This window comes from Odocoileus virginianus, chromosome 30, assembly GCF_023699985.2.
Source record: "Odocoileus virginianus isolate 20LAN1187 ecotype Illinois chromosome 30, Ovbor_1.2, whole genome shotgun sequence".
In the NCBI taxonomy this organism is placed as follows: Eukaryota; Metazoa; Chordata; class Mammalia; order Artiodactyla; family Cervidae; genus Odocoileus; species Odocoileus virginianus.
Genome location: NC_069703.1, coordinates 28,636,250 through 28,651,543, shown reverse-complemented (window position 1 = coordinate 28,651,543; position 15,294 = coordinate 28,636,250). Strand labels below are relative to the sequence as shown.

At 51.5% G+C, this 15,294-nt stretch overlaps 1 protein-coding gene across 10 annotated transcripts in view; it reads left to right on the top strand.

The window, feature by feature from the left end:
• SPATA21 (spermatogenesis associated 21) overlaps positions 1–15,294 on the top strand; it is a 42,200-nt gene that overhangs the window by 4,998 nt on the left and 21,908 nt on the right. For 9 of the 10 annotated variants that reach the window (XR_011484715.1, XM_020877957.2, XM_070458754.1 and 6 more), the window contains 8 exons: positions 1,863–2,014; positions 3,284–3,503; positions 4,002–4,073; positions 5,979–6,274; positions 6,636–6,684; positions 9,179–9,621; positions 10,002–10,090; positions 14,919–15,056. Coding sequence is in view for 9 of the 10 variants with exons in the window: in XM_020877957.2 (XP_020733616.2) it covers positions 1,863–2,014; positions 3,284–3,503; positions 4,002–4,073; positions 5,979–6,274; positions 6,636–6,684; positions 9,179–9,621; positions 10,002–10,090; positions 14,919–15,056 (1,459 nt within the window). In the remaining variant the exon portion in view is untranslated. The remainder of the gene's footprint in view (positions 1–1,862; positions 2,015–3,283; positions 3,504–4,001; positions 4,074–5,978; positions 6,275–6,635; positions 6,685–9,178; positions 9,622–10,001; positions 10,091–14,918; positions 15,057–15,294) is intronic. The other variant, XM_070458757.1, reaches the window with a different exon arrangement.

The following is a 15,294-nucleotide window of genomic DNA, read 5'->3' as shown; positions in this document are numbered from 1 at the left end:
TGTAACAACTGGCACAAAACTCATTTTCAAATTGGACTAGGCAGGAATGAGAACACAGCTGGGTAACTGACAGATCTGCCTGTAGGATTCAAGTACGGCTGGATAAAGGTACTAAATGAGTGTCTCGGCTCTGCCTACCTCTGTGGCATTCCCAGGCACGCTCTCCCTGCAAAACGGTAAGAAGTGCCCTGGCCACTCCAGACTTACACCTTCCCATCGTACTTCCTCTGGTTTAACATCCCAAACAAGAGGAGAGCCCCTTTGCAATAGCTGAAGAAAGTCTCCGGTATCAGTGTCACTGACCAGGTTGTAGTCACATATTTATCCCTGAATCAGTCACCATGGCAGGGCAGAGTGGCCTGGATCTCTTTGTATAATGAACTCAGTGGGGGTACTCTCGAAAGGAGGCAGGAAGGCTCCCATAAAAGAATGTTGGCTTCTGTTACCAAAAGAGATGCTGGCTGGTTGAGGAAAACAAGAATTGTTTACTTACTCTACTAAGTAGAAAGCTTTCCATGGCCCTTACCCTCTGCCTCCCCCATAACCTTTATTCCCCTGACAGCTACTCAGAGTTTCCATCCATGATCTCTGCGCCTTCCTTTCTGTGTCCCTGAGCTAAAAATGTCACCATAAAAAGGGGCAACACTTCTTTGGATTAAGTATAGCCCTCTAACTATAGCCTCTGTTATAAATCATGGCTTCTTGTGGGCCCAGGAAGAGGGCCTGAAATGAGTCTTGGAAGGAGCCTGGGGCAAACATTCAGGGCTTCCGTTACCTGCCCATTTGTTTTTCCCATGAGCATAGTCATGGGATCTCAGTGCCGCCACTTAACCAGCTGTATGATCTTGGGCTTGACACTGTAGCTTCATGGACTCCTGTGTGTCATGCTGAGGATTAACTGGGTTAAATCCCTGGGGACACTTGGCCCTGCCCCTGCCCCTGCCCCTTGGTTGATGCCCTTAGTGTTGATCCCCAGAGGAATCATGTGTTATAACAACTACTATCAATTGATTGAGCCAAGTTGCCTGGAGTTTGCTGACTCAGATAAGGCTTGGAGCTCCCTCGGAGTCGCTGGCTCAAGGCCACCCAACTAGGAAGTGATAGACATCAAAACCCAGAGGAAATTGAGGAACCCTCCCTTGGGCCTTGCGAGGGTCTCTCTCTTTTTTTCTTGGCTGCTCCTTGTGGCTTTCGGGATCTTAGTTCCCTGAGCAGGGATTGAACCTGAGCCCTTGCCATGGAAGCTCCGAGTCTTAACCACTGGACCGCCTGGGAAGTCCCCCCAGGTGCTCCGTCGAGCTCTCCTTGTCAGGTCGCGGTGACCAAGGTACCGCTAGGGCTCCAGTTTCCTGTGGCGCCCTCGGTGCTGACTGGGCCCCTCCCGGCCTCTTGTCTCCTCCCCGTCTTCTCAGCGCCTCTCCGGTGAGGCGCGAGGTCTGCCCTCCCGCGAGGTGCAGGGTCTCGTCTCCCCCGTGAGGGACAGACTCTCCCTCCCGTGAGGGGCGGGGGTCTCCTCCCCCGTGAGGCTTGGGGGTCTTCCCTCCCGTGAGGCGCGGGGTCTCCTCCCCCGTGAGGGACAAAGTCTCCTTCTCCGTGAGGTGCGGGGTCTCCCCTCCCATGAGGCGCTGGGTCTCCCTTCATGTGAGGCGCAGAGTCTCTTCTCCCCTGTGAGAGACGGACTCTCCCTCCCGTGAGGGACGGGGTCTCCTCCCCAGTGAGGCGCGGGGTCTCCCCTCCCGTGAGGCGTGGGGTCGCCTCTCCCCTGAGGCGCGGGGTTTCCCCTCCCCGGAGGCCAGGGAGTGGCAGGATCCCTCCAGAGTGGCCCGTTCCTTGAGCCGGGGCCGTGGGCATCTTTGTTCTAGGCTGTGTTTCCAGATGCTGAAGCGATGGACAGTGGCCCGCAGCCCTCACCAGCCCTGGGCGGGCCGGAGACTGGGCCCGGACACAGAGCCGTGTCAGAGGAGGGTTTTCCGCAGCTCAGTCCCCAGGAGCAGAAGCCTCCGGCAGGACCAGGGTGAGCTGGGGGCTTCCCAGAGAGCAGGTCCAGGAGAGAAGCCCCCTGTGGCCCACCCGGTGGGGAGGGAGAGGGGCGGGAACCCCAGACTAAGGTGGGTCTGCCCACTCACCCCTCCTGTACTTTTTTTCATAGTGCGACTCACACTGAATAATTATGTCTGCCGGTCTTTTGTCTGAGCTCCCCAACTAGGCCACAAGTTTCTGTGACGCGTCGTGTTCAAGGGGCATTTATGTGTCTTGTTTAACCTCAAAAAATCCCTCAGGGAATACGTATTGCCCCTGTAGTATATGCTTCAGACTGTGTTTAAAAAACTGCTTTTAACCTGATGTATTTCTAGAAATATGCCCTAAGGAAAGAAGTGAAGATTCAGGCAAAGTTTTATGTGCAAAGATTTCTCCTGGCACCTTATTTTAAAGGCTAAAAAAATTTAAAATGTCAGTGTGCGCTGTTGTTGTTTAGTCACTCATTCCTGTCTGACCCTTTGTGACCCCACACACTGTAGCTTGGCAGGCTCCTTTGTCCATGGAATTCTCCAGGCAAGAATATTGGAGTGGTTTGCTGTTGCCTTCTCCAGGGAATCTTCCCAACCCAGGAATAGAACCTGCACTGGCAGGCGGATTCTGCCGCTGGGCCACCAGGGAAATCCCCAGTGTGTGCTAAATGCCCACAATAGGGGGATGGTTAAGTAAATTATGATTATCTATAAAATAGAGAATTTTATGCTTTCATTAAAAAACGTGTTTATGAAAGATTTTGGGCATGGGAAAAATTTAGATTATACTGTTAATTGAAAAAATTGTATTTGCAATATAACTTTATGCAATTATTTGAAGGTGATATTTAAACTAATCCCCATCAAAAATATGTATGTATGTCCTTAAGGAAGAAACCTGGAGGAAATAAATACTCCTTAATATTATAGTGAGATCAGGGCGACACAGATTCAAATCCAGACCTGTCAACTTTAGCTTAATGATCCAAGGCTTAAGTCTGCCCACCACTATGAATTCCAGTTCTCCTTGATTTTTCTTTTTTTCTAAAAAGCAATAAGTAATAATGAAAATATTAAATCCTAATCCTCTTAAACATTGACATCAAAGTGTTTGTGGTTGGAGGAATTCATGTTAGTCCTTCATTCTTTCTCCCGGGCATTAAGCATGCACCTATGGTGTGCCTAGCCCTGTGTGGGTACCACAAAGAGGTATAAGAATATAAAAGCCTGCCTCAGTTTGGGAGCTGAAGTATCCCTTTGTCTGTTCTCTCCAGGATGAAGGTGCCATCTTGGGTCCCCCAGGAAGGGCCCAGGGAGCTGCAAGCAGACCGGGATCCGCCCACGCCAGGAGGTGAGCTGGGGGTGCCCCCCAACAGGGCCCCTGCGACACAGGAAGGGCTGCTGCAGCAGGGCTCAGGAAGAGAGACTGAGGGCCAACAGGGAAGCCAGCGGAGCCCAGGGCCCGTGGAGGGCCAGGGCCCTGAGAGTCACCAGGTAATGTCCACAGAATCCCAGGCAGGAGGGGATGGAATTGCTGACCCGCAGGGGAGGTGAGGGAGCAGGGAATTGTTAGAGGCAGGGAGGAGATGGGGCTTCTGGGTAAAATTGAAAACGGGACATGCTGGGTTTAACAAAGCCCAATTTTTTTTTTTTTCTTATGCTAGAATGTTCTAGCAGCTGTTTTTTAGCTGCTGAGCTCTGTGGGACCCTTCAAGAGGTGGTTACAGTATGGCACCTTTCCCAAACGTATTTGACTATAAAATATCTTATTTTTTATTTTAAGGTTTATGGATTTTTTTTTTTTAAACAGCTTCATAAGGTACAATTGATACACAGTTGTGCATGCTTCAAGTGTACGATTTATTGTTCTGGATACATGTGTATACCCACAAAACCATCACTGCAATCAATAAAATAAACATATCTGTCATCCCCCCCCAAAAAAAAAGTTTTCTGTGCCCCTTTGTCATCGCTTCTCCCATTCATTCCAAGCCCCAGGCAACCACTGATCTGTGTTCTGCAGCTGTGAATTTGTATTTTCCAGAATTTTCCATAAAAGGAAGCGTAAGTACCCATTCTTTTTGTCTTGCTTCTTTCACTTAGCATGAATATTTTGAGATTCAGCTATATTATTGTGTAGATCAATACTTTATTCTTTTTGCTGCTGAGTATTATTCCATTGTATGGATAGGTCACAATTTCTTGTCCTACTTTATAGCACAGGGAACTATGTTCAATATCTTGTGATAAACCACAATGGAAAAGAATATGAAAAAGTGTGTTTATATATATATATAATTGAATCACTTTGCTGTTCTGTGGAAATTAACAAATAAAACCTGATTTCTTCATTCTTTCACCTATTGATGGACACTTGGTTTGTTTCAACTTTTCGACTATTACAAATAAGACTTATAGAAACATTCATGTCTGTGTGTACAGATACTTTCATTTCTTTTGGGCAAATAAATGCCTAGGAGTACAATGAATCATATGGTATCTGTATGTTTAATTTATTAAGAAACTGCCAAACTTTTCTCCAAAGTGGTTGTACCATTTTACATCCCCATCAGCAATGTATGAGAATTCCACTTGTTCCATATCTTCCCCCAAACTTGGTATGGTCTGTTTTTAATGTTTAATGTTTTTACTAAGCATTCTAGTAAGTGTGTAGTGGAATCTCATTGTGGTCTTTATTTTCTTTTCCAAATGACTAAACATGTCAAGCATCTTTTCATGTGTTTATAGGCACATATTATGTATCTTTGGAGAAATGTCTATTCAAATACTTTGTGCATCATTTTAATTGAATAGTCAACTGTCTTTTCCATTCTCTCAATGGTGACTTTCAGAGAACCAAAGTCTTAATTTTGATAAAGTCTATTTGATCATTTTTTTCTTTATGGCTGTGCTTTTGGTGTTATTTCTTAGAAATCTTTACTTAACCTGAAGTCACGTAGGATTTTATCCTGTGTTTTCCCCAGGAAGTTTTATTATTTTAGGTTTAACACTTAGGTTTATGATCCAGCTTGAGTTAATTTCTGTATGTGGTCTGAGTGTTGGATTGAGGCTCATTTCTTGCATATGGCTGTCCAGTCATCCCAGCACTGTTTGTTGGAGACTCTCCTTTCTCCTGAGCTTCCCTGGTGGCTCAGATGGTAAAGAATCTGCCTGCAATACAGGAGACCTGGGTTTGATCCCTGGGTTGGGAAGATCCCCTGGAGAAGAGAAAGGCTACCCATCCCAGTATTCTGGCCTGGAGAATTCCATGGATTGTATAGTCAATGGGGACACAAAGAGTCGGACACGACTGAGCGACTTTCACTTTGATTTTCCCCAACCAGGGATTGAGCCCATGCCCCTTGCAGTGGAAGCATGGAGTCTTAACCCCTGGACCACCAGGGAAGTCCCACACATTGTCTTGACTATAGCAACTTATTAAAGTCTTGAAGTCAGTTAATGTAAAAATCTCCTTTGTGGGGAGTACCATGAAGGATTCTTGTTCATTGAAACACCCCTTGAGAAATCCGATTTAAAGAGGATTGTGTCAGACACTCCCCTGGTGGTCCGGGGGTTAAGACTCTGCACTTCCATTGCAGGGGGTATGGGTTAGATTCCTGGTCTGGGAACTAAGATCTCACATGCCATGCAGTGTGGCAAATAAATAAATAAAATGAAAAGAGGATCGCCTCACTTTCCCCAGGCTCCCATTCCACATGCACAGAGAAGCGTGGATTATGACTTTGGGTAAGCCATGCCTCCTCTGGACCTTGGTTTCCTCATCCCTCGCGATGGCGTAATTGACCCCTGCTTAGGGAACCTTCTAGGTGAGCTGGGGGAGTTCAGTAAGGTGACCCTTGCAGTGCTTGGACCAGAGTAACTGTTTGTCAGCTGGTCTCTGGGTGAGTGTTGGGGGCCACCTGAGAGCCGGGATGGGGCTCCCCATCTTGATGTCTTTGCTCTTGGCAGGACCCAGAGGGTCAGCCCATCCCAGGTCACCTGGCAGCCAATGAGTCAGACACAGTGCAGCCGACAGAGCCTTATTGCACCTTGGACAACTCTGAACAGCAACTGAGGGACAAGCTCCCCAAGGAGGTGGACACCCCACCCATCGGGCCACAGGGGGCTCTGCCAGAGCCTGGCCCAGGGGGACATGAGGACCGTTCCCAGGAAGTAGAGTCCTTAATGCCTACGGCAACTCTGGAGGGAAAGACAGCTCACACTGCCCCACCACCCACGCCACCACCCGACACACCCAAAGCAAGGTAAGGCACCCCACCCCTCCCTGACCCCAACAAGACTGCTCTTCTGCTAGTTCCAGAGGAGGTGACTTCTAGTCCTGACAGCTCTTGATGCGATGTAAGACCTTGGTCAAACCGTGCCCCCCGAACCCCCGTTTCCCCATCTATATAGTAGCTCTAGTACATAATTCTTTACCCCATGGACCATTCTTCACCGGCCAAGTCCCCACAAGGGATGTGGAAGAATGAGGAGCCCCTTTGAGAGCAGAAGCCCAGGGGGTGAAACTGTGGCGGTGCATCTGAGTGTCCTGGAGCTGAGAGAAGGCCTTGCCAGGGCGAGCCTTGAGCTGCAACCCCCCTCACCTAGGGGTTCTCCCTTGTTTAGAGACGAGGCTGTGGAGATCCAGCCAGCACCGGGGCCTGCTCATCTACCTGTAAGTAGAACCACAGTGGGGAAGGGAACAGGGCTGGGGGAGATCAGGACAAAAACGAAAGAGGCAGAAATGGGGCAGTATTCACAGTCAAAGTGGGGAAGGTGTGCGTCTGTGCCTGCGTGTTTCCATGGGTGTGCACACGTGTGTGTTCACACATGTGCATGTGTGTGCCCACATGTGTGCGTCTTGGTTGCGGGTCAAGGCTGCTCTTACACTCTGGAGCCCGCAAATTCACCCCAGGCCACAGTGGTTTTTTCCACATTGGCACGGATTTCTGCCGGCCAGCTGATCAGTCACAGCACACAACCCAAAGCTTCCCTGAATGCCTGGGAGACTCCCATCCCCTCCCAGTCATCCCCCTCTCCAACAGCTCTCTCAGTTCCTAGTTCTTTAATTTGATTGGGCAACCTGTGAACACTCAGTCATCATCTGCCTGGTGGAAAGGTAGGTTGGAGAAAGAGGAATCAAAAGAGCTTTTAGGAAGTATAATTTATAAAAATATTGAACCACTATGTTGTACACTTGAAACTAATACCGTAAATTGACTTTGAAAGTGAAAGTGTTAGTCACTCCGTTGTGTACGACTCTTTGTAACCCTTGACTGTAGGCTGTCAGGCTCTTCTGTCCATGAAATTCTCCAGGCTAGAATCCTGGAGTGGATTCCCTTCTTCAGGGGATATTCCTGACCCAGGAATCGAACCTGAGTCTCCTGCCTTGCAGGCAGATTCTTTACGATCTAAGCCCTTTAAGAGAGGCTTTCAGCCTGGGGCCCAAGTGACACTAGTGAAGGAGAAGACAGAAAGAACTTGAGGCTCTGCTTTGGTCATGTTCTGGACAAACAGGAAGAAATACCAGGCGTATGTCTGGAGTTAGGAAGGAAAGAGAGGTCAGGATGCGAGATGTAAATATGAGGAAAACGGGGCTACACACTAGGAGAGTGTACGGAGCAGGAAGGCATCTGAGGACAGACCTCTGGTCTCCACCACATTCAGAAATGGAGGGACTTCTCTCGTGTTCCAGTAGTTAAGATTCTGTGCTTCCGACGCAGGGCACATGGGTTCAATCTCTGGTCGGGGAAGTGTTCCGCATGCCATGTGGCACGGTCCCCCAAAAGAAAACAAACACAAACAAAACCAACAGAAATGGATCGAGAGTGAGGAAGAGTCAGTGAAGGAGGCTGCGGAACACTCAGGGAGGGAGCCAGCCTTGAGGGGGGTGGGGGTCCGGAGAGGAAAGCCCTCCCAGAGGGACAGAGTGCGCATGCGTGTCTAGCATCGCTGAGGGCTCGGCTCTGAGGAGAGAGAGCTGATCACCGTCCTGCAGGAGTCTGGCTGGGGAGCAGGGCCAGACACCAGCCTGGAGATGGGAGGAAAGCAGAGACAGGCGCAGCCAATCTTTCAGGGCATTCTGCTGTAAAGGAAGGGTACTGAAAGGCTTTGCAGTGTGGGGGTTTTTCCTGTCTGTCTCTTGGCTGCAGCGCATGGACTAGTCCAGGTGCAGAGCACAGGCCGAGGGAATACAGAGCCGCCTGGGCTGTGCAGTCGTGTCCACGGGCTCAGCTGTCCCACAGCATGTGGGGTCTCAGTTCCCCAGCCAGGAACTGAACCTGTGCTCCCTGTATTGGAAGGCAGATTCTTTTTTTATTTATTTTTTATTGGAAAGCAGATTCCTAACCACTGGACCACCAAGGAAGCCCTGAGAGTTTTTCTTTTAAAGAAGGAAGATAAGGGACTCTCTGGTCCTGTGGTTAAGACACCAGGCTCCTCATGCAGGGGACACAGGTTCAATCCTTAGTCGGGAGCTCAGATCCCACATGCCACATGGCACAGCTTAAAACCTTAAAGTAATAATAATTAGAAATTTTTAAATTAAAGAAGGAAAATAACATAGCGTGTTTACATGCTAACGGGCGTAATCTGGCAGAGAGGGCAGTGCTGATACTTTAGGTCAAGCAGGTGTTGGTAACAGCTCCATCTTTGAACAGAAGAAAGGGCTGGGCTGGAGCCTGCGTGGGGCGGCCTGGGCGGAGGTGGGCAGGGGGACAGCTCACCCCTCTCTGGGAGAGACAGAGGTAGGAGGTGCTAGATTTGCTGAAAACATGGATGGGAATCGACTGAGGCCTGCCAAGTGGGAGTAGGCAGCTGTATTGATAAGATCAAAGAGGCAGGTACGGTCCTGCCCTCAGGGAGCATGCTTCCAGGGAGGGCAAGCTGTGAGCTGGACAGGCTGCGCTATGTGCACAGGAGGAAAGAAACAGGGATGAATTGGGGAGTTGCTCACTCAAGAGCACGACTCGGAGAGCTGAGAGGGGGCCCAGGTCGGGTGTCGAGGAGGACGTGGGGAAGGGGTCTAGAGGATGCTGGAGAGAAACGGGCTCCCAGGGACCCAGAGGAGAAGGAGAGTCTGAGGCCCTGGGGCGGGTGGTGGCGAGCAACTCACGGGACCGTCCGGCTGGCCGGAGGCCTCCCGCATCGCTTGCCTGTCCCGTCCCTAGGAGGTGGTGGACACGGGAGCGAGGGAGCTGGACCCCACGCAGAAGCAGTTTCAGGAGCCCGCGGCGGCCCCAGGCGCCCAGGACCCCGGCTTCGCCCGGCCTGGCTTCATGAGGCGCCTGCTGGAGGTGGAGGAGGAGGAGGCCGCGCTTCGGAGGGCCGCCAAGGCCCGCGCCCTGCCAGGCCGGAGGTGCCCCCGGGCCCTGGGCCCCGTGCCCACCCCCGTCCTCAGCCTGCCTCTGACACTGCCTGCAGCCTCGGCCCCGGCCCCTGCCTCCACCCCGGCTTGGGCCCGGCCGCCCGCCCCTGCGCCAGTCCCCGCCCCCGCGGGGACCCCGGGCCCAGCTCCTGGGCCCGCTGCAGTCCTGCCGGTGCCCGCGTCGGATCTGGCCTGGAGAAGGACAGAACTTCTGAGCCACAGCGGGGAGAGGAGCCTGAAGGCACGGTAGGAGCCACCCCAGAAAGTGTCGGGATCTGAGCGCGGCCCCAGGGCCCCCGCATGCCCTCCAGACTCTCGTCCAGGCGTCGCGCCCGTCTGCCCCTCCTGTGTCCCCTCCACGTGCCCTGCCTCTCCCGGCTCTCTGTCTCTCACACTGAAGCCCCTTCCTCATCGCCAACCCTGCTTCTCTTTCTAGCCCGTCTAGACGCCCCTCACCTCTGCCTCGCTCCCGCGGGCCACTCACAGACTCCTGTGACCTCCCAAAGCCTCCCCAGGGCCCCCCCTATGACCCCCTGCGCCGGCTGCGCCCCGGCCCCACCAGCGCCCGGGGTGCGGGGCGGGGTGGGCGGCCGGACGTGCCCTGCGCCCGGCCTTGTCTTCTGCAGGCAGGAGCTGGAGGAGCGCCGCCTCCTGACGGCGCGTCAGACCCGGGAAGAGCGGGCGGAGGAGCACCTCACCACGAAGCAGGAGGACGGTGAGGGCGGGCGGGCGGGCCGGCGGATCACGCCGCTGCCCTGGGCCGTCCCAGCCTGCGCTGGGCTGGCCGCGCGGCGCAGGGCAGGAGGCTGACCTGAGCCCTCTTCCCTCTTCCCGAGTTGCCTCTGAACAAACGGAGCAACTTGTTTTTGGAGGTGTTTCTGCCTCCTCCAGCACAAGCCCACTGTAGGTCACCTGGAGAGGCCACCAGGGCTGGAGGCAAGATTCCAGCGCCCCCTCCTGTGCTAGACCACCCCTCACCCTTTAACAGGACCGCCTGCCCTGAACACCTTCCTGACCAACATTTGGTCTGCGCATGCGCTGGACAGCCCAGCTACTGACACTGGGCTGCTGTCGAGGAAAGGAGTGTTTACTGCAGGCGCCAAGCTAGGAGTCCAGGCAGCTTAAAAGGCCCCAATTCCTACGGCTTTCGGGAAAGCTGTTTGAGGACAGAGTGAGGGAGCGGGTCCCAGGGTTCCTCATCAGTTCGTGGGCCTTCTTCTGATTGGCTGCTGGTGAGGTCACTGGGCGTCAACATCATCCACCTCGTTCCAACCAGCTTGTGGTTGCAGTGCTTGTGGGCAGCTTATGGTTAACTTCTTCCACTTGGTGGGGGTGTCAGTATCTGCAAAACGGCTCAGAGGACAGGCTCAGATTACCTACAGTCCTTGTAGTGTAGTAGTGTTGGTCGCTCAGTCGTGTCCAACTCTTTGTGACTCCACGGACTGTAGCCTGTCAGGCTCCTCTGTCCATGAGATTCTCCGGGCAAGAATTCTGGAGTGGGTTGCCATTCCCTTCTCCAGAGGATCTTCCTGACCCAGGGATCAAAGCCATGTCTCCTGTGTTGCAGGTAGATTCTTTACCGTTTGAGCTACAGGGAAGACCCTTTAGTCCTTGAGGAGGAACTGAAGTTCATTGACCTTATATGTCTAAACTAGTATTATTTGGTCTTGTTGGACTGTTTTCCCTTCCTGCATTTGCTTCCTTCTCTGACTGAATCCATTCTTTGGGACTCGGGAAGGCATAAGAGGCTAAAAGTCTACAAACAGGAGGCAGACAGAGGACGCAGTGCGGAGGGGTCTGTCCCAGAAGAGTCCCTAGGGTCCTGCTACACACAGCTCCCCACTCGTCCACCACATCCCGCCTCCACCAAGAAAATTAAAAGCCTGAACACCCGCCTTGGGCGAGGCGCCCTTTGCTCCCCAGTGTCCTTAGCTCGGGCCCCGTGACTCCACGTACCTGTGCTATGAGATGAGCAACTGCGCCACCTCTGGTCTCTGTGAGTGGCCTAAGCCTCTGTGCACACCTGTAAGCCGGCCGGCTGGCCCTGGCCTTGGATGGAGGGTGCGTGCCCTCCTTTCACCCTGCACTCCTCCTCACAGTCTGAGCCCCAGGCAGGGCCGGGGGCCCCTTCTGCCTTCCCTGAATATACTCTTTGGCTCCCTAGGGCCGGATCCTTAAAGTTCACTCTTTTTCAAAAAATGTTTTTCATTTGGCTCTGTTGGCTCTTAGCTGCAGCACACAGGATCTCTTGCACCAGACGGGATCTTTCGTTTCAGTGCACGGACTCAAGTTCTGGGGCGAGGACTCTGGAATACGTGAGCTTGAGTAGTTGAGTGTGTGCACTTAGCTGTGCCCTGGCATTTGGAATCTTAGTTCCCTGACCCGGGATCAGACTCACACCCTCTGCATTGCCAGGTGGATTCTTAACCACTGGGCCCCCAGGGAGGTCCCTCGCTCCTTTCAGCTTTAAAGCTCTTTATCCTTTCTGGAGGGCTTTTCTAAATCCAGCACTCATTGCCCCACCTCCTTGAGCCAAGTTCACAGACAGCATGACACGCTGGCATAGAGACCCAGCATCCTCCCAGGACTCTCAGCCCTGCCTGGCGAGGAAAGAGCCGGTTACCTGCCCTGATGGTCCAACCACCCTACATTTGAGATGATCTTAAATGAAGGCTGTTTTGTTTATCTCCTTTTTCAGCCTGCCTGCCTGTGGCAGCTCACCACTTACTCCAACCCTAAGCCCAGCCCTACCTCTTCCCCACATTTCAGTTCTGTGTGTCAGAGGCTTACAAGGTCTATGATGTCCCAAGTGCTGAATTAATACAATCTCTCTGAGACGGCGTCCTATTGTTCTGTCTCTCTGTTGTTCAGTCGCCAAGTCATGTCCAACCCTGCGACCCCATGTATTGCCGCACGCCAGGCTTCCCTGTACATCATAACTCCTGCAGTTTACTCAAACTCATGTCCGTTGAGTCAGTGAGCAATCCAAACATCATCTTATCCTTTGTTGTCCCCTTCTCCTCCTGCCTTCAATCTTTTCCAGCATCAGGGTCTTTTCTAATGAGTCAGCTCTTCGAATCAAGTGGCCAAAGTATTGGAGCTTCAGCTTCAGCCTCAGTCTTTCCAGTGAATATTCAGGGGTGATTTCCTTTAGGATAGACTGCTTTGCTCTCCTTGCAGTCAAAGGGACACTCAAGAGTTTTCTCCAGCACCACAGTTTGAAAGCCTCGATTCTTTGGCGCTCAGCCTTCTTTATGGTTCAACTATCACATTCGTACATGACTATCACAAAAACCATAGCAGTGACTATTACGGACCTTTGTTGGCAAAGTGACATTTCTGCTTTTTAATATGCTGTCTAGGTTTGTCATAGCTTTTCTTCCAAGGAGCAAGCGTCTTTTAATTTCATGGCTGCAGTCACCATCTGCAGTGATTTTGGAGCCCAAGAAAAGAAAATCTGCCGCTGTTTCCACTTTTGTTCATCTATTTGCCATGAAGTGATGGGACCAGGTGCCATGATCTTAATTTTTTGAATGTTGAGTTTTAAGCCAGCTTTTTCACTCTCCTCTTTCACTCTCATCAAGAGGTTCTTTAGTTCCTCTTCACTTGCTGCCATTAAAGTGGTATCATCTACCTATCTGAGGTTGTTAATATTTCTCTCAGCAGTCTTGATTCCAGCTTGTGATTCATCCAGCTCAACATTTTGCATGATGTACTCTGCCTACAAGTTTAATAAGCAGGGTGACAATACACACCTTCACCTTGCACCAGGAACACCACCAATTTAAGGCACCCCTGCTGTGCCAGGCACTATGCTAAGTTCTTTAGAGCCAAGTTCTCATGTCATTCTTAAAACAGCCTTGACATACTCCTTTCCCAATTTTGAACCAGTCTGTTGTTCCATGTTCAACACTATCTGCCCATCTTATAGATAAGAAAATTGGGGGTCATAGAAGTGCTGTGACTTGCCCACTGCAACTATATTAGTTTGCTTGGGCTGACATAAGGAAGTACCATCAACTGGGTGGCTTAAAAGTTACTTTCCCATAGTTCTGGAGTCTAGAAGTCCCAGACTGGGGTGTTGGTATGTTTGGTTTCTTCCTTTTCTCTTTTTTGGTTTGGTCTCTCCTGGAGCCTCCCTCCTCGCTTGCAGGTGGCTGCCTTCTCCTGAGTTGCGCCTTTCCTGTGTGTGTGTGCATCCCTGGTGTCTCTTGTGTGTCCAAATTTCCTCTTCTCTTAAGGACACCACTTAGGTTGGATTAATGGGCTCATTTTAACATAATCACCTTTTTAAAGGCATTATCTCCAAATACAGTCACATTCTAAGACAAGTGGGGGTGGGCAGGGCGGGTGTCAAGGCTTGAATATATGAATGTAGGCAGAGAGCACAGTGTAGCATGTGTAACAGCAACCCTGATTCTCAGCAGATGGTGGAGCCCGTCTCATCACCAGGCCTGTTGATTCTCACCTGGATTGTGCTGTGAGCTGTGAAACCAGCCCCACCCTTGTTAGGACCAGGACATAACTTTTCTATCAGTCGACGCTGCTCTGGGACTTGAGAGAGTCCTGGAACTGAGAAACATCCTTCTGGGTCCTCTGCTCTGGTCCAGACAAATGAAGTTATCTTTGAGGCTGCGCTTAGTTGCTCGGTCCTGTCCAACTCTTGGTGACCCCATGGACTGTAGCCCACCCGGCTCCTCTGTCCATGGGGATTCTCCAAGCAAGGATGCTGGAGTGGGTTACCATGCCCTCCTCCAGGGGATCTTCCCAACCCAGGGATTAAACCCAGGTTTCCCACATTGCAGGTGGATTCTTTACCATCTGAGCCACCAGGGAAGCCCATCTTAGAAGCTATGTCCATCCAGATAAGTAACGGTTATTGCCAGTTGCTAAGCTGTGTCCAACTTTTTGTGACCTCATGGACTGCAACATGCGTCTTCCTTGTCCTTCACTATCTCCCAAAGTTTGCTCAGATTCATGTCCATTGAGTTGATGCCATCTAACCATCTCATCAGCTTCCACCCTCTTCTTTTGCTTTCAATGTTTCCCACATCAGGGTCATTTCCAATGAGTTGGCTCTTTGCATCAGGTGGCCCAAGTACTGGGACTTCAGCTTAGATATGTAACTGCAGAGCCCCAAAGCCAAGGCACAGACTCAGAGTCAAAAAGATCTGTCTGGTGCTGTAACCTCTGAGCCTCAGTTTCCCCATTGGTACAAGGAAATAGCATTCTACTATTAAGAGTTTGTTGTAAGAATTACGTGAGAACCTGGCTGTGAAGAACTTAGCATAGTGCCTGGCACACGGCAGGGGTGCCCTGAGTGGGCGTGCTCCTGGTGCTGGGGAAGACGCCTGCTGCGCCCTTGGTCTGACCTTGTACTAGAGAGTGAGGTGCGTCTGCAGACCCTGCTCCTCCACGTTTCACCCTTGTGGTTAACTCATCTCTCCACTTAGCCATGAGGTAGAGGAGACTTGCCCAGGCGTGCATTGAGAGGACGGGTTGCATGTTAGAGACAGGAAATGACCACACCCCACCCACCCCAGCCTTCCACAGCTACTTTGAGATCTTCAACGGTCATGGCGAGGTGGACGTGCAGAGCCTGGAGAACATCCTGCTTCTTGTGGGCATCTCCCTGACGCCGGCCCAGGTGGAGGGTGCCCTGAGGAGCGCTGACATCGACGGTGAGTGCGGGGAGGCTTCGTCCTGAGCCCTGGCAGGATCAGGCTTGCCGGCAGCGTGAGACCTGTGCAGTCACACAGGGCTCTGTGACAGGGTCTTGACTTTGGTTCACCGCTTTGCTGTTGCGATCTAGAAATTCTTGATAATTTTTGAACGAGGGGCCCTGTTCAGCATTTCTTTTTTTTTTTGGTTGCACTGGACCCTCATTCTCTAGTCACTGTACTTGTGGGCTTCTCTTGT